General features: G+C 35.2%; 2 protein-coding genes and 1 long non-coding RNA gene across 12 annotated transcripts; 2 read left to right on the top strand and 1 right to left on the bottom strand.

The window, feature by feature from the left end:
* Positions 1-978: 978 nt before the first annotated feature.
* LOC103483828 (cullin-1-like) lies at positions 979-12,425 on the top strand. Of its 10 annotated transcripts, none has more exons than XM_051086167.1 (20): positions 979-1,083; positions 1,881-1,980; positions 2,255-2,354; positions 2,761-2,946; positions 3,115-3,162; positions 3,242-3,445; positions 3,531-3,608; positions 3,712-3,801; positions 3,905-3,985; positions 4,106-4,168; positions 5,105-5,140; positions 10,147-10,233; positions 10,395-10,544; positions 10,638-10,693; positions 10,790-10,910; positions 10,993-11,154; positions 11,248-11,391; positions 11,510-11,728; positions 11,815-11,982; positions 12,073-12,425. In XM_051086167.1, the coding sequence occupies exons 2-20, from the start codon at positions 1,892-1,894 to the stop codon at positions 12,172-12,174; spliced, it is 2,184 nt and encodes a 727-aa protein (XP_050942124.1). In that variant the 5' UTR covers positions 979-1,083; positions 1,881-1,891; the 3' UTR covers positions 12,175-12,425. The 10 variants fall into 10 exon arrangements, 7 of the variants coding, with proteins under 7 accessions (XP_050942124.1, XP_008438864.1, XP_008438860.1 ...); XM_008440642.3 differs by having other exon boundaries at positions 999-1,083; positions 1,837-1,980; XM_008440638.3 differs by having other exon boundaries at positions 1,007-1,083; positions 1,753-1,980.
* A 1,160-nt stretch (positions 12,426-13,585) lies between these two features.
* LOC127149863 (uncharacterized) lies at positions 13,586-14,861 on the top strand. Its single transcript, XR_007821676.1, has 4 exons — positions 13,586-13,789; positions 13,947-14,008; positions 14,136-14,239; positions 14,389-14,861. It is a non-coding gene; the product is annotated as an uncharacterized LOC127149863 (long non-coding RNA).
* Positions 14,862-16,439: 1,578 nt separating this feature from the next.
* On the bottom strand, positions 16,440-18,338 carry LOC103483830 (protein SRG1). The gene is made up of 4 exons (XM_008440647.3): positions 17,874-18,338; positions 17,550-17,797; positions 17,134-17,461; positions 16,440-17,044 (listed from the first exon to the last, which is right to left on the bottom strand). Exons 1-4 carry the CDS (start codon positions 18,117-18,119, stop codon positions 16,781-16,783), a joined length of 1,086 nt encoding a protein of 361 aa, XP_008438869.1. The 5' UTR covers positions 18,120-18,338; the 3' UTR covers positions 16,440-16,780.
* Positions 18,339-18,545: the final 207 nt, after the last annotated feature.

The raw sequence follows: 18,545 nt of genomic DNA, 5'->3' as shown, positions 1-18,545 counted from the left end.
TTCGGTCAATGTCAATTCAATCAAAAATATATATAAAAAACTTATATGTAACTTACAAATAAAAGGAATGTATGATTTCAATCTAAATTTCTTAATATCTTTAAATAATTATACAATTTTAAATTTTTCAAGAATTTTTGTAAATATAACGAAACATTAAAATATTTCTAGTCATGTAATAAAATAGAAAAAGCACTTCAAACTGGTTATTTTTTTAAAATATTTCAGATTTATTTTACATTTTCAATTTTTTTTATTTCTATTGTCTTTTTCTATGCATTTTTTTGTTTGTTTTTAAAAATTATTATAAAAAATTGTTTGGATATTGGGTAGAAAAAAATCAATAAGATATTGGATAGTACCAATTAATGGTATTTTGATGGAGACATTTTTAATATTTTTCATTATCCTATTCTTCTCTAACTTTTTCCGTTTTTTAGATTGTTGTAAATATTTTGGTGTTATATTTTTAAAAAAACCCCTAAATTTTATTATTACATTCTAATTCCATTTATTTTGTTAGTTTTTTTTTGGATAAAATTTTAAAATAATTTGTTTGCATGCCAAACTCAAGTAAAAAAAAAAAGCTAACTTTTTCCTTTTTGAAGAAATAAATAAAAGGGCAAGTTAAAGAGGGTTTCTAAAAACTAATAAAAAAAGTATTTACTTTTTTGAAAAGAAATCTATTATAGATAAAAATTTTATTTATTTAGTTATTTTTGAAAAAGTGACTTGAAAATATTTATATAGCATACTAAAAGTAAAATTTCAACAAATTACAAAGTTAAAAATATCTTCTAACTTTATTGTTATTTAAGGTAATATCTTTGACTTTGACTTAGTTGATTAAAATTTTAAAATCTTTGAAATTATATTTCAATGTAAAAATACTAAACAGAGAGAGAGAGAGAGAGAGAGAGAGAGAGAGAGAGAGAGAGAGAGAGAGAGAGAGAGAGAGAGGATTATTAAATAAAATAAAGAATCTTTATATATAAATAAATAAGACATTTTGTGTTGAATTCTCGAATTCCTTCCGGGTCCTGAAGAATCAAGAACTACCTTGTAATTGCCACAACATCAAAAGTATGTTTTTCATTAATAATTTCTAAAGTTACATGATAATCTCAACCGAACATAGTATTTAAACAGAATTAAGAACAACCCAATAAGTTTTTACTTGAAAAATTTCAATTAGTTATTAACTATGATTGTAGAAAGATTTCAATTTATTATTCTTTTTAAAACCCTTATTCTCTCTTTATTTTAAAAACAAAATCTTTAGTAATTATCAGTTTTCTTATGCAAAACCCATCAATTTTTTTTCCCAAAATCATTGTTAGCACTCTGCAACTCAATCCCATCAACGCTCATCGGAGTTTTTTGTTTGCGCGCTTCTCTTTTTCAATCGCTAGCTACAGGTTTTACTTTTCGTTTCTTTTATTATTATTATTATTTTTTTTTTGGTTTGCATCAAATCTATCTCTCCTTGTTTCATGGCAATTCTTCTTGTTGTTTTCATTGTCTTTGCAAATTTATGAATTATGGTAATGTATTTTTTGTATCGTCGGGATTGTTTTGGAGTGGTGTAATTCAGTTTTTGCATGGGTCGTTTTAGTTATGGATGAGTAGTGGAAGGGGAGTGAGATTGGAATTTGTGATTCATTGGTGTTACTGATGAGTTGTTACTTTGAAGCTTGAATTTTAGTTTCGAATTGGGTATATGAAACTTTTGTTTGTGGTTTGTGTTTACAGTGTTGTTCGTAATCTGATTATGAATTTTATGGTCTCAATTTGAAGAAGTTTTGATATCAGCATTGAGTAATTTGAGTTTTCTAGTCATACAAGAATGAGTGAAGTAAACTCTATTGATTTGGAACAAGGATGGGACTTCATGCAAAAGGGAATTACAAAATTGAAGAACATTCTTGAGGGACTGCCAGAGCCACAGTTCAGCTCGGAAGATTACATGATGCTCTACACGTACAAAATCTTCTAAATTGCCTGCTATCAATGGTTTTCATTTTATATGTATATTTATTTAATGGATGGCTTTGAAGGTTTGAAATCTTCTAAGTTTTCCTTGATGAGTTAGTTTTATAGAAAAATTTGAGAGGAATTTTATTTATTTATTTATTTATTTATTTTTTTATTTTGGGGGGTGGGCGGGTGAGTTTTCTACAATTATTACTTTGCAATTTGGAAGTTGGTTTGATGGAGACATAAGTCCAACTTATGATATCTATTATGTCTACAGGACCATCTATAATATGTGTACTCAAAGGTTTCCTAATGACTACTCTCACCAGTTGTACGATAAGTACCGTGAATCATTTGAAGAGTATACAATTTCTTCGGTAAGAAATATTAGTTCATATATTGGTTTTCCTTTATCTTATGGGCCATATCTTTCAGGTGACATGAAATTTTGCTGATTTTTGTTTTTCTTATGATATAAATGGTTAAGTCCCTTTAATTCTCTTCATGTCTGTTTCATGTTAGTGTTGTTAATGGTCTAAATTCACCATTGAATTTGGTAAGCTTGAAGCTGAAGTGCGTTTATTGTCTTACATATTTTTCACTTGATGTTGAATTTTTAGTCCTAGCTTCGCAATATTTGTATTTTGTGTTGATAGTCATAGGTTCACGGATTATTTCCGTCTCATGAGCTATCCTTCACGTGAAAAATTTCATGGTCAGTTTCTAGTTTTTCTGGGGTGCAGGTTATCTGTTTCACATTCTCACAATTGAACTTTTTTTTAGGTATTACCATCTTTGAGGGAGAAGCATGACGAGTTCTTGTTGAGAGAGCTTGTGAAAAGATGGGCAAACCACAAAGTGATGGTTAGGTGGCTTTCTCGCTTCTTCTATTATCTTGATCGCTACTTTATTGCTCGAAGGTCACTTCCATCTCTTCATACTGTTGGGTTGACTAGTTTTCGTGATCTGGTATGTGACTAGTTCGACCAAGCATTGTGCTTTGTTTTTCGTACCATTTTATATTCTTGCCCCTTCACTTGGCTAAAATCTGTCTGTCTTTATACTTGTGAAACTTGCTACTTAATAAATTTTCCAGTCATTGCAATAGAATATGTATTGACATTTGTGTTGGTTTAGGTTTACAGGGAGTTGAATGCAAAAGTTAGAGATGCTGTTATATCACTGGTATATTAACTTGATGCTCTTTTATTTTCTGCACTATCTTTTAAGCTTTGCAATGCATAACTAAACTTTCTCCTATCAGATCAATAAAGAGCGTGAAGGAGAGCAAATTGACCGCGCTCTGTTAAAGAATGCCTTAGATATATTTGTGGAGATTGGGATGGGGGAAATGGATTGCTATGAAAATGACTTTGAAGTAGCCATGCTCAAAGACACTGCTGCTTATTACTCTCGGAAGGCTTCAAACTGGATTCTTGAAGACTCTTGTCCTGATTATATGTTGAAAGTACTTCTCTTTATTCTTCTCTAGCTTTGTACATGACTGCAATTTATTTTTCTGGTAGCCTAAACTCATTTATTGAACATTCTAGGCTGAGGATTGTCTAAGGCGTGAGAAAGACAGAGTTTCGCATTATTTGCACTCTAGCAGTGAATCTAAACTTCTTGAGGTTTGTTCTGTCTTCTTAGCGCTTTTGTACTAGTCTTTTGCATTCTTCTTTGATCCCAGTCATCCAGGTATATAGTTGATATGTTCCTCTTTCTCTTTTCTAGAAAGCTCAGCATGAACTGTTATCTGCGTATTGTACCCAACTGCTTGAAAAGGAGCATTCTGGATGTCATGCATTGCTTAGAGATGACAAGGTACTTGCAAAATTTAATATATTTGATTTCCAAGTCTATGGTTGACAATTTCTGAAAAGTGAATTTATATTTTCTTCTTTGGTGTTTATGGGATATCTTCTAGGTGGATGACTTATCAAGAATGTTCAGACTGTTCTCTAAAATTCCTAGGGGCCTAGAGCCAGTTTCAAATACATTTAAGCAGGTTAGTGATTTAACCACTTCCATTTTCCCTTGTTTTCTAATTGAGATGATTCAAATTCTTTTCTCTTATTTTATCTAACTTCCTTAGCTCTAATGTGATCTTTAAATTTCCATCGTTCAGCATGTTACTGCTCAGGGGACTGCCTTGGTCAAACAAGCAGATGATGCAGCAAGCAACAAAAAGGTTTGTCATGATCCATTGTATGTTGTTTATTCATGCATTACCATTAGATAAATTAAAGAGTTGCCTTTTTGATTAATCATTGACCAATGGATTTTTGACTGTTAATCTATTATAATTAAGGTGGGTAGTTTTGTAATAGTTACATATAGGTGCAGTAACTGCTGAAGTTTTTAGTAAAGCATATATATATTATCTACCAAGAAAATTCTTTTCAAGCAGAAAGGTTTCTGCTCTCTGCTTTTCAGAAAATTAGAGATGTGATCGATAGTTTCTCTTTCTATTTTAAATTGGATCGATTATTGTCCTTTATTCTTCAAGTTCTATCTCTCTATTTTGTATTCTGATAAAAATTGACAAGTTTTGGGTGTCTTGGTGTTACGTTCACAACTTATTTTCTTCTTTTGGAGATTTTCCAATGTGTTATAGAGATAGCAAATATCATATGGAAATTTCTTGTTTTAGATAGATATATGGACATGTCTCAGCTCTCCGTCTTGCTCCTGGGCTAAGTAGTAATAAAATGAAAGCTGTATTATTTAATAATTTAATAACACTAAGTGGCCTAATACTTGATAAGTAAATGGGTTTTTTGATTAATAGTTTTATGAATTGCAGAGCTTGGTTTCAGATATTCATGCATTCAAATTAAACTCGGTGTACCATGTATAAGTGAATTGTGTGTTGTAACTGTTCTTCTTGTTCTCATAATTAGGAACTGTGTGCTTCGGACAGGTTTAATATTCTCAGTGTTCAGTCTAGTCTGCAACGTTGATTTTATGATTAAGCTGTACTTTTCATGAACATTTAATTGAGATCTATCTCAATGAAAATTGGTTTTTTGATTTAAAAAAAGGTGGACATTTACCTGAGCTACAAACGTCAATCTTGTGAGGTTATTTTTGCTAGAACTGAGGGCAGCTTTTTCCTTCTTTGTAGGCCGAGAAAAAGGATGTGGTTGACTTGCAGGAACAGGTAATCTTCCTTTGCACATTCTCTCTCTCTCTCTCTATATGTATATATGTTAGAATTTATAAAGCCCATGGGTATTTATGTAAATTGCTTTATCCTAGTTCTTTTCTTTTCAGTTAAGGCTCTTGTTGCCTATTAAGTCTCCCCCATTGTATCTTTGTGATTCTTAAGTAAATAATAAGAAAAGTCTCCACCGTGGTTTTTCTCTTTGCACTTGGGTTTCCATGTATATTGATGTGTTCTTTTCGTCTCTTTCAATATGGTACAAGAGCAAGGTAACGATGAAACTCTAAAAACCACCCTTGATGGAACCCAACTAACGGAGCAACCAAGGGAGGATCCAACTGCCAACAAGATAGTTGCCACCGTCAGTGCCATCGTTGACGCCAGAATTGCCGCCGCCATGGACAGACTGCTCCGCCAACTTCAGATTACACTGACTGGTGTGATTCCCCAGCTGCACGCGTTGCCCAGCGACATCAACGTACAGCCACACCATGTCCATGCGTCACCCAATTTGTATGTTGCAATCCAAGCGCCATCGCATGCCCTTATCCAACCATTGCCTATATTGCAGCACCTTTCCCAGCCATCGCCCCATGTCCAGCTGTCGCCGCATACCCTAATCCCATCAAACCAAATCCTACACCTTTCAAACCCAGTTGTGCCTCACCACTACCCGACTGAACACTATATCTTACCAAGAAATCCTATCCAAATGTCATCCCGGCCGTTGGTAATCTTCATGCTCAGTCCACATCTGAAGTTGGTGAATCCTTGGCTCAGTCCAAACCTCATGTACAGGATCTTTCTCAGGGTACTGCCCAACAACTGGACATGCTTTGACAGCAAATTGCTGCATCTGAGGCAATGTTAGGATCTCCTACAACCACTCTCAGTCCTGGCATTTTGTTAGAACACTAGGGAATTGTGTTCGTATTGTATTGATATGAACTTCAACGATTACAATATAGAATTGATGATCTCATGTCTGGAAATAAAATGCAGAAAGTAAGAAGAATGCAGAAAACTAAGAACAAAGATGAATAAGACTTCCCTCTCTATTTATATCAAGTTGTAATCACCCTAGTAACCACACTTACACAATAACTACTAGTAACTTCCTATCTTATCCAATTACCCTTATACCCCTAACCCTTTACTAATCTAAGTATCTAACACATTCCCACTACCTTGTTGATGTATTCTGAGGATCCAGTAACTTCATTCCCTACTTTGTTCTCTACTTATGTGTCTAATTCTGTGGCACAATCTACAGGAATTTTTACAAGGGAGAAACTGAATGGCCAAAACTGGGCCCTATTTGTTAAAATGATCCTCGAGGGTTGCCACAAATTTGGCTTTCTGACGGGAGATATACCATGCCCTTAACCAGGTGATCCCAAGAGTGTTATTGGAAACGAGAGAACTCTCTTATTCGGGCCATTTTAATCAACAATATGGAGCCACATATTTACAAGCCTTTATTGTATTTTGCGACTACTAAGGATATATGGGACACAGCTCAGAAGCTTTATTTGAAGCGTCAAATGCCTCCCATCTCTATACACCGAGAAAAGAAGTCCATGAATGCAAGCAAGGGGCTTGATGTAATATCTTACTTTAATAAACTTCCCTCATTAGGCAGGAAATGGATATCTGATGAAAAATTGTCTGGAACTATCCTAATGATGGAATACAGCAATCCAGACTTGGAGAAGTTGATCGAATATACGACTTCCTTGCTGGCCTCAACTCCAGGTTTGATGTCGTTCGTGGTCGTATACTGGGCAAGAGACCTATTTCCTCATTGATGGAGGTTTGTTCTAAAGTCCGTCTTGAGGAGGACCGAACGAGTGCCATGAATATTCTGACCACTTCTGCCATTGATTCCACTGGCTTTAGTGCAAGGTCCTCTACTTCTGATAGTGAGAAAGAGAACGAAAAACATGTCCCTGTCAGTGAGCATTACCAAAAACAGTGGCACACCAAAGAACAATATTGGAAATTGCATGGTCGTTCCTTAGGAGGCAAGAAACATCCTCCAAATGACAAATAGAATTGAGGGGGAGCATATCTAAGTGGATTTGTTGGAACCTCTTAAGCATCCGACCTCACACGAAACCATAATGCTTTTAGTCTGTCTACACTAGGAGCTATTGCTTAGTCATGTATGCCTCAGTCCTTTAGTTTAATCTGTTGATGGGAAGCATCCCTGTATTCTGGATTCGAGTGCTATAGATCATTTGACAAGTTCTTATGAGAATTTTGTTTCCTATGTTCCTTGTGTTGGTAAGGAAAAAATCAGAATAGCAGATGGTTCTTTGGTTCAAATTGCTGGGAGGGAGCAAATTTTCCCTTTTGAAGGGCTACCATTACAAAATGTGTTGCATGTGCCAAAAATCTCTTATAATTTGTTATCTATTAGCAAGATTACTCGAGAGTTGAACTGCAAAGCAACTTTCTTACTTGATTCTGTTTCCTTTCAGGACTTGAGCTTGGGAAGGATGATTGGTACTGCTCGACACAGTAGAGGCCTCTACCTCCTTGATGATGATGCTTCCTCTAGCTGTACCTCTAGGACTAGTCTTTTATCGTCGTATTTTACTACTTTTGAGGAAGATTGTATGTTGTATCATTTCCTTTTGGGCCACCAAAACTTTCAATATATGAGATTTTTATCTCCCCATCTTTTCTCTAAAGTTGATAACAAATTAACCAACATAGGGTCTAAACAATATAGGGTCTCATTTCCCTCACAACCGTATAAACCAATCCAACCTTTCACCCTAATTCAATAGATTGTATGTTGTATCATTTCCTTTTGGGCCACCAAAACTTTCAATATATGAGACTTTTATCTCCCTATCTTTTCTCTAAAGTTGATAACAAATTAACCAACATAGGGTCTAAACAATATAGGGTCTCTTTCCCCTCACAACTGTATAAACCAACCCAACCTTTCACCCTAATTCAATAGTGATGTTTTGAGCCATCCAAGGTTACTACCTCTTCATGGAAACGGTGGTTTGTGACCTTCATTGATGATCATACTTGCCTAACATGAGTCTTCCACATTTCTGACAAATTCGAGGTCACCTCCATTTTTCAAGACTTTCTCACACCGTAGAAATGTAGTTCAGTGCCAAGATTGCAATTCTACGGAGTGACAACAGTCGTGAGTTTCAAAACCATACCCATAATGAGTTTCTGTACTCCGAAAGGGATTGTCTACCAAAGTTCCTATGCATACACTCCCAATAAAATGGGGTTTTCGAACAAAAAAACAGTCACTTTATGGAAATAGCACGCTATCTTATATTGTCTACTTCCCTTCCCTCCTATCTGTGGGGCAATGTTGTTCTTATTGCAACTCATCTTATTAATTGGATGCTCGCTCATGTTCTCCACTTTCAGATTCCCTTAGAATGTCTCAAAGAGTTTTATCCTTCTACTCGTCTCATTCCTAAGGTTCCCTTTTGCGTGTTTCGATGCACGACCTACGTCATAGCCATGACCCTAACTAGACCAAGTTCACCCCTCGGTTTCAAGCTTGTGTTTTTGTTGGGTATCCTCTTCGTCAACATTTTGTTAGAATCTAAACCATCACGGGATCAAGGTATGACTCAATCTATTGGCTTATATGTTGACAATAAAATGGGTGAGAATGATAGGTTTGATAGAGTTTTTGAAAATATGGGTGAAAAGGGAAGGGCAGTGTTGATGAGATTGAGGTCATAGCAGAGACTGAAGGTGATGAGGATAAATAGGATCATTCTGGTAATCTTGATGAGTACGATCTGCCTCTTGACATTCCTATTGCGCTAAGGAAAGGGACCAGGTCCTGCATGAAGCACTCCTTTTGTAACTGTGTCTTACAATAACCTATACCCTAGTTCGGAGCCTTCACAGCCAATCTTGACTCCACCACTATGCCTAAGAATATTCACATTGCCTTAGAGTGCCCTGAGTGGAAAGCTGTAGACATGGAAGAGATGAGAGCCCTTGAAAAGAACAAGACTTGGGAGCTCTGTGGTCTTCCTAAGAAGCATAAAGCGGGGATGTAAGTGGGTGTTTACTCTCATGTACAAAGTAGATGGAACTCTAAACATACACGAGGCTAGGCTAGTTGCAACAAGATTTACTCAGACTTATGGGGACGACTATTTTGAGAAGTTTTCTCCTGTTGCAAAGTTAAATATCGTTAGGGTCCTTTTGTATGTTGCAATAAATAATGGTTGGCTACTGTATCAACTTGATGTTAAGAACGCATTCTTAAATGGAGACTTGGAGGAAGAAGTCTATATGAGTCCCCCTCCTGATTTTGAAGCCCAGTTTGACCATCATGTGTGCAAGCTTCAGAAATCCTTGTATGGATTGAAACAGTCGTTGAGAGCACGGTTTGACATGTTTACAAAGGGTACAGATAGGAACACTCTTATCACACGTTGTTTACAAAGGTCTCTAAGCCTGAAAAGGTTATTGTGTTGATCGTCTATGTTGATGATATTGTGCCATCTGGAGATGACAACTTTGAAATACTCCAGTAATCCAATCCAATATGACAGAACTAAACATGTGCAAATTGACAGACACATTGTTAAAAAAAAGACTAGATAATGGTAGCATACATTCCTCGACAAGTTGCTGATATTCTCACCAAGGGGCCTCTCATACTAAGTTTTGATTCCTATGTTAGCAAGTTGGGTCTTATTGATATGTACGTTCCAACTTGAGGGGGAGTGTTAGAATTTATGGGTTTGGTGTGTGTTGAAAGCCCAAGGGTATTTATGTAAATTGCTTTACCCTAGTTGTTCTTTCCTTTTTTGTTGAGGTTCTTGTTGCCCATTAATTCTCCCCCCTGTATATTTGTGTTTGATTAGTAAATAATAAAGAAAGTCTCCATGGCGCTAGGGTTTCCACAGATATTGGTGTATTTGTCTTTTCGTTTCTTTCAGTAATATATATATATATCACATAACGACTTAAAATTGTGATCTGTATTTTAGGTGTTCACAAGAAAAGTGATGGTGCTACATGATAAATATATGGCGTACGTGGACAACTGTTTCCAAAATCATACACTTTTCCACAAGGTGTGTTCCTTTTTACTAGTCTATTACCATGTGCAAAGTATGAGTACCACATAAACTGGTCTTAAAACCCAGGATGGGGTTTCTAGAAAAAGATATTATGGTATAGAAGTAGAACTACTAAGATTTAAATTATTAATCAAAATATATGTGTACCTTTATAGGCTCTCAAGGAGGCTTTTGAGGTCTTTTGCAACAAGAGTGTTGCTGGAAGTTCAAGTGCAGAGTTACTCTCAACATTTTGTGATAACATTCTTAAGAAAGGTGGAAGTGAGAAACTGAGTGATGAAGCAATTGAGGAGACTCTTGAAAAGGTTCATTATTTTTTCCTATATTTTGTTCCTTCCGCCCCTTGTGTTTTCTGGAGAATGTTATCGTTACAAGTTTAAACCCTTCTCTATTGGCAGGTAGTGAAGCTGCTTGCTTACATCAGTGATAAAGATCTTTTTGCTGAATTTTATCGGTAACTCTCTAGATTCTCCAATTAATTGGTTTATAAGGTTAAATCGAAAATTATGAAAAAGGAAATGACGATAATAAATTCCATAACCTTTTGCAGGAAAAAGCTTGCAAGGCGACTTCTTTTTGATAAGAGTGCCAACGACGATCACGAGAGAAGTATTCTGACTAAACTGAAACAGCAATGTGGTGGTCAGTTCACCTCAAAGATGGAGGGCATGGTAAGCCAAATGTTTGTTTGTCATTTGAAGTGCTTGATGTTATGAAAACACTTACAAGTGTGATTGTTTTGGATTCCCTTAGGTAAAAGATTTAGCTATGGCAAGGGAGAACCAATCTAACTTTGAGGAGTATCTTAGCAATAATCCACATGCACATCCCGGCATTGACTTGACAGTTACTGTTCTAACTACTGGGTATTGGCCTAGTTATAAGTCCTTTGATCTCAACCTCCCAGCCGAGATGGTAGGCACAGATTAATCTCATTTTCAGTTTAACCATGTACAGCTTGAACAACTTGATGAAAACCTGTATCTTTAACTTTTCTCTCAACTTCAGGTTAACTGCGTTGAGTCTTTCAAAGGGTTTTATCACATTAAAGAAAATCACAAGAAGCTAACATGGATTTATTCTCTGGGTACCTGTAACATCAACGGAAAGTTCGAATCAAAAAGTATTGAACTAATTGTGACTACTTATCAGGTTTTAACATCTCCCCTTCTCGAACTTGACTTTCCTCTTGTTTTGGAGAAATGGAAGTTTGTTCTACTGCCAAGTCCTTAATGGTGATTTATATGATACTCTCTTTTGTTGTTTTTAGGCTTCTGTCCTGTTGCTGTTTAATACCTTTGACCAACTTAGTTACTCCGAAATTAAGACACAACTAAATTTGGGCGATGAAGATATAGTGAGACTACTCCATTCCTTGTCGTGCGCCAAATATAAGATTCTTAACAAGGAGCCAAATACTAAAACTATCTCGCCAACAGATCACTTCACATTCAACTCGAAGTTCACAGACAAAATGAGGAGGATCAAGGTTCTAATTCTTCAGAACTTTTTCATGCGCTCTGACGGTAACTATAATTCTTGTAAATGGCAGTGTTTTGATATTCCTTTGTGCAGATCCCTCTTCCACCTGTTGATGATAAGAAGAAGGTAACTAAAGATGTTGACAAAGACAGACGTTATGCTATCGATGCATCAATTGTCCGAATTATGAAGAGTCGGAAAGTTTTGAGTCACCAGCAGTTGGTGCTAGAGTGTGTCGAGCAACTCAGTCGCATGTTCAAGGTTTCTCTCGAAGACTTTCCTGTCGATACTTTGTTTCTTAATCTGCTTTTTAACTTATAGATTCTAAAAAGAAATATTGTGAATTTGCAGCCTGACTTTAAGATAATAAAAAAACGTATCGAAGATCTAATCGCCCGAGACTACCTGGAAAGAGACACCGACAACCCAACCTTGTTTAGGTATCTAGCATGATCTGACCTTCATCAAAATAGAAAAAGTTAACGATTTTTACAACTAGAAAATAGCTTGAAAGGAATCCTACAATGGCAATGGAGATAGAGATGGTGGTACAGGTTCGCTTGCTAATTCTACATTAAGTTGAGATATATGATTAGAAAATGATGGAAAATCTGAATACCCAATGTTGAGACTGGCTGTTAATTGGCAGGTAGAGTGAGAATAATTTCCATATGCCTAATGATTAATGAATAATTTGTTCATCAGCTCATATGTCCCAATCTATGTGTATTGTCTCTAGATGAACACTCTTTTTTCTTTTTTTTTCCCTTTTTTTTCATTTATTATTAATGTTAATACCACTATTCTTTTTCCAAGTCTAATTTTCTTTTTCCAGTTATGTTATGGTTTCAATTTGGTTAAGACAGTCAATTAGGTTTGAAGTTAGTTATAAATTTAAGGGGAAAAATCAATCTTTACTCATAAACTTGCTAGACATATCAATTTAACCATGAATTAAATGTTTAAAATAAAATAACATAAGAGCTAAATAATTTTTTGGTTGAAGTAATGAATTTTGAGAGCTATTATTCATTGGTGAAATTAATGAATCTATGGGAACTATATATGTTAAAATTGATCCGATTGATAAAATTGAAGTACAATTTCGAAAAATTTACAAGTCATAATATTGTTTTTCTCTCTAAATTCTAAGTTTTTGTAAAAATGGAATGATCAAAATAGACTTTTGGTTTTATATCTTTGAAAAGATGATTGAGTGGTTCGATTCACCTACCTAAACACTCATCTCAAGGTTTGATTTTCACTCATTAGTTCAACAATTTTATCAAGAAATCCATTTATTCTAAATGGATAAGTTTTTGTTCCTTAGTTCAACGAGCTTCCTCCTCCTTGTACGATTGCATGAGAAATTGTTAGAATTAAGAGTCTGAGGTTTGACCATAAAAAAACAAAAACTAGTTATAATTTTCTATTTTATTTTGCATATTCTCGTACATCTCACCATGTTACCACTAAGATTTTAGTGACTTTAATCTTATTTTTATCTTATATTAAATCTTATCTCTTCTAAATCGATTCAACCTCTTAAATTTTGAAAAAAATCAAATAAGTTTTAGAATAATTTATCCGAAACTTATTTGAAAAAGTTCAACCATATCAAATTTTAATAAATATATTCAAGATTTCTAAGTTTATGAAGACTTGGATGCCATTTAAGAGTGGTATAATAGAATTTGGATTTGTGAACATCATTTGCAATTTAGGATTTGGAATCTCAAGATCTTTTAAATTAAAATAAATTTTTTTAAAAATTTTGAAAATTTGATAGAGATAAGTAATGTTTTGAGAACGATTTGAAAAATTAGTTAAAGTTTTGTTTTTTGATTTGGAATGATTACAAATTTTCTTTTGAAAAATTATAGAATCGGTGAGATTTCAACAACAAAACCAAACTAATCAATAACATTGAAAAAAAAAAGTATAATTTTCAATAAATTTCGGTGGTGGCGCCACTAGAACAACTGTTTTAACGAATTTGAGTGCGAACAATTTCCCCGGTTCCGTTCCGTTGATTGCATAGATTTTCAGAATTCTTTTGGCGCCAAAGGTGCGATCTCTCTCTCTCTCGCTCACTCACTACAGAAATAGTAATCGATAATCATGAACAATGGAACGATCGTCGAGATACATACAATTTAATGTAAAATTTATGAAGCTTGGATGAATTTCCCTATTTCACATTGAAATTCCTTCGAATTTTTCAGGCAATGATGGAACATTTGGCCCAAACGTCGTCACATTAACTCCTGACAATACAGTCTGTGAGGTGAGGTTTGTTCGGTTGTTAATTTTCGCACATGAATCTCTTTCTTATTTTGTGAAATATGAGAGAAAAGTAATGGTCGGGATTCGATATGAAAGAAAAGGGGAATGTTAATGTACATAGCATATAGGGAGCTTACGTAAGGGATTTCAATTCTATGGAGTAGTGGAAGAAAGAAATGGAGAAGTTAGTGAAGCAAAATTGACGGTCCTCTTCAGATTCCCAAATCACGAGGTATCCAAAATCAATTAGACAAATAATATCTTGCATCTAGCATCTTGCATCTCGCATCTTTTATTTATTTATTTTCTTTGTGAAATTTATATTATAAATCTCAATCAATCATTGAAATAATCATGTTTGACTAGTGCAACTTATTGAAGTTTCTTGAGGGTGGGATTTTGGGGCCCTTGTGCTGAGATCATGTTTCCTTTATAAAGTTCATGTGATGGGTTATTTGACGCTTCCACTATTACCGATGGAAATTAGAGAGAAATTCAAAAAGAAAGGGACTTCCTTCGTGTGAGTATTGGATCGTTTCTCAGTGGGTTTTGGTCCTTTTTCACGCACAATAATTACTACGGCCACATTCCGATGATTCTGTGGTTCCCTTTCATGATCTGTCTTGCTCTGTTTGGAGGTTTTATATGATTTTCTAACTGTAAACCTTTTATTCCTGTATCATGAAAGAGGAATATACCACCTGGATATGTTCTAATAACATGGTACAGGCGATTATCAGCTTTTAACTCAATACTTAAGACATCCCTATTTCACATTCAAAGTAATATTGTAAACAAGATGAATACACACACACACACACACACACACATATATATGATAAAACGTTTATAGATATTGAATCTAGGATTCTAGGTAATTACTTCAAATTTAGTATATAGGATCAAAGGAAAACCATATTTGAACTTTATTACCATTAATATATTACCATTAATATATTACCATTAATATTTATTTATTTCATCTGTAATTCTTGTTTTCGTCCATTGATTTAGAATTTGTAGTAATTAAAAAGTGTTAGCTTTCCATGATTATTTTAGCAATCAGCTGATGCCCGTGGTAAATTTAGCAATCTTTTAGTTGAGATTGCTAATGAATTTAAATGGTAAATGGAGTATATGATAAAGAATTCTTCTACTGCAATCATTTCTTAATTGCTTTTGTCGAGTGATTATGACTGCTTACATTCGTCATACCTGTGTTGGTAGCACTACCAATGTGAACATGACTGCATGCATTCTGTTCACCTGGACTTTCCTACTGTTATTGTTACTTGGCAAAGCCTTTCATAATGTGTTAAGCTAAAAGAGAAATCTTCTCGTTTATTACTATTAAGTTAGATTTTGTAAGTTTCCTTTTTGTCTCTGTATGCCTGAGGGTTTTCTTATTGATGATAGTAACGGTTGAAGGTCACTGCCTAAAATTTCTTACCAATGAAGATAACTAGTCCTTTTTATTTTGCAGGTTAGCAACAATTATATCTTAGAATTAATTTATAGTCATCTTTCTTAATTGTATGATTTGACAATCAATCTTCTAAATACTATTCATTCGCTTCTATCTAGTTATTCCTAATCCATCTGCGTAGCTATAAAAAAAAAATTTAAAAGTTGAAAAATGGAGATAAATAATCCTTATCTTTCAATTTCTTCACCTATTGTTCGGCTTCCAAACTCTATTTTCTGTTCCATCTGTTGTATACCGACCAAGAACAGCAGTGTATTTACTTTCAACCAGATTAATCTCGAAATTGGACTTTTCTACGTCAAGGGTTTTTCTTTCCTCCTTTGAGTTAGATTAGGAATCACGGATTGAAGAGTTTGTTGATTTTGGATCCTTGTCTAACAAAATCCTCGGGATATTAAACTCACAAATTCCTAATGGGTTATATTCTTCCATTTCTACCAAGACATTGCATCAGATTTGTTGGTCTTTGCATGCGGACTTTATCTGCAACCACTCTGTCCATTGAACCTTTTCTAACTAATGGAGCCACTACTTGCATTGGCACTCTGATTTAACTAATGGTGGTTGAAACACTGTTTTACTAATTTGCCAAGCTTCGTGGTGGGTCAGTATGAAGCCATTATTACAAGGGATATTTGATTTGTTTGTTCAAGCCATTATTATATTCGGTCTCATCATGCTTTGCTTTGTGGACTACTTGTTCTTAGCACTCAGAACTAAATAAAACATTAGGAACAAAAAGAAAACTATTGATATGGTTTGTGCATCTGTTGAAGCGCTTGATGTGAATATATTCATATTTTATGAGCTCTTTTTTGGTCACCACCCGGACGTTCTCTTGCCAAATTAATAGTCATGGAGGTCTCGTCCATTAACTCGTTTTGTGGTTTTAAAAAATCTAGTGGGGATATTATGTTGTTGGTTCCCACATATATCTTCTCGTATGTAGTTGAAAAGGGACATTTTCGTTGTGTCACTCTTGTTTTCTTCCAAGTACAGCTGCTATTTGATTGAAATCCCCAAAGACAAACATGACTTGACAAGAGAAGCGTCAAATCTTAGAGGCCCCATAAACCCAATTGTCAAAATTTACGAAACTTAACTAGGTAAGAGTTTACTGTGACAATCAATCCATTTAAATTGAGCAATAATTAAAGACATGATGTACATTATGCATGTTAACCGATATTTTTTTCCCCATATTGCCAACGCCGCAGTACCGCTGTGCTAAATTCTATAAAGTGTGTCTGGCATTGGTATCCCTTAGTGGGAAAGTTAGTGGATGCTTTAGCAGGAGTTTTTGGTTGGAATAATCTTGGCAAACTCCAGTGTTCTCTTTCCCTGTAACTTGTTTGTTACATAGTGCTTACTGTATTCTCCATGATTGTATCTTCTATACCTGCATGGATTGTTTTTGTCTACGAATTCTGGCATTGGACCAAGCTCTATGTCATAGCTAGGAGCATAAAATGTGACGATGGAAAGTCGGTCAGTGTGTTTGTGAGTCACAGCTCTGTGCTCTACGGATTTGTACCTGCCATTTGTAACAACCTGCATACATGTAACAATGAGAAAGGAGGTTAAGTTTCCATTATGAGATCGATAATTATTTCTAGAATTAGACAAAGGTTCATTTGTACCTCCATTGTATCGCCAATGTTGATCACAAGTGCATTTGGGATGGGTTGGACAGGAACCCACTTGCCATCTTTAAGGATCTGGAGCCCTACTGAGCTGCCCTTTCCTTGCTGCAAAACAGTTAAAGCACTTCCATCGGAGTGTGGACTCAGCCCCAAAACAAGATCAGGTCTCGAACACGGTGGATAGTAGTTCATCCTTATTGCCTGTACGGCCACCCCAAACGCTTCTTCAAATAGGTCCTCTTTTAGACCAAGGCCTAAAGCTATGTACTTCAATAGATTCTTGCAAAGCTTTCTTACTTCTTTTGAGTAGATCTCCACAGTATTGCTGCAAAAGAAAAGGTGTATAATTGTAGGCTACTGGATGGATAATACAATGGTGACAGTATTTGAAAAAGAAAAACACGAACAACCACCTGAAGTTAGCTGGCTTCTTTGGCCAGAATAGAGGGTTCCTTAGAAAGTCGGGTATAACTCCTAGAGCAAACATGTTACACCAATCCAGTTTTTGGTGCTCTGAGAACACAAATGCTTGCCCATATCCTTGAACTGTCCCTGGTACCATTGCGTACTTTTGTTTCTCTTCCAAAGGTAGCCTGAAGAATTCCATTGCCTGCCCTTCTATATTTTCTAGTAGGTTCAGAGCGATTCCGTGATTGATTACCTAATAGATAATCAGGGCATTAGTCTTCACAGCTTATCTTAAGCTGCTGAAAAGGAAATAAACAATCAGTTTTTACCTGAAAAAATCCCCATTCCTCGCAGGCAGTGGTTAGCTGCAGAATTTCATCTTTGTTTCCCTTTAGAAGCTTGGATAAATCAATAGTGGGAATGTCAGAGGATGAGATTAAAGGTGTTGCTGGTGTTGGTCTCTCTTGTATGTCCCTGATAAATCTCTCGGGAATAATGTTAGGCTTAAACTTTCTGAGTTCTTGCACATCATCAATGTGCCCTACCTTGATTGGAGAAATAGGTACTGGAGCCATAGAGAGTGGAGAGTCAGAAACAGAGTTCTTAAGAAAGAAATGGGCTTAGATGAAGGTTGAAACTCTTGGAAGTCCAACTTGGAATGCAAGTATCTCTACCCTGAGATGATCCTGTATTTATAGAGCTGCCCAAGCATGCATTTAGAGCTACTTGAAGCACTACTTTTTTTTATTAATATTATTATTTCTTAAATATATTACAGTTCGTGGGGACATTGGAATTTGGGGCATTATTTGACTCGTGAATTACACTGCATATATCTTTTTCGTGAAAGTTACTCAAGCCCTAATCTTTGTTATTGAACTAATAAAACCAAAACAAATCCCATTTAATATTACTGAGCAAAGTTTAGATGCACATAGGAGACTTTGATGCATTGTTTTCTTTTTCTTTGTCAATCTATTCAGGTTCGTTATTTGAGGCTT

This window comes from Cucumis melo, chromosome 6 (genome assembly GCF_025177605.1).
Source record: "Cucumis melo cultivar AY chromosome 6, USDA_Cmelo_AY_1.0, whole genome shotgun sequence".
NCBI lineage: Eukaryota > Viridiplantae > Streptophyta > Magnoliopsida > Cucurbitales > Cucurbitaceae > Cucumis > Cucumis melo.
The sequence above is the reverse complement of the archived record's forward strand: the minus strand, read 5'-3'. Positions and strand labels throughout refer to the sequence as shown.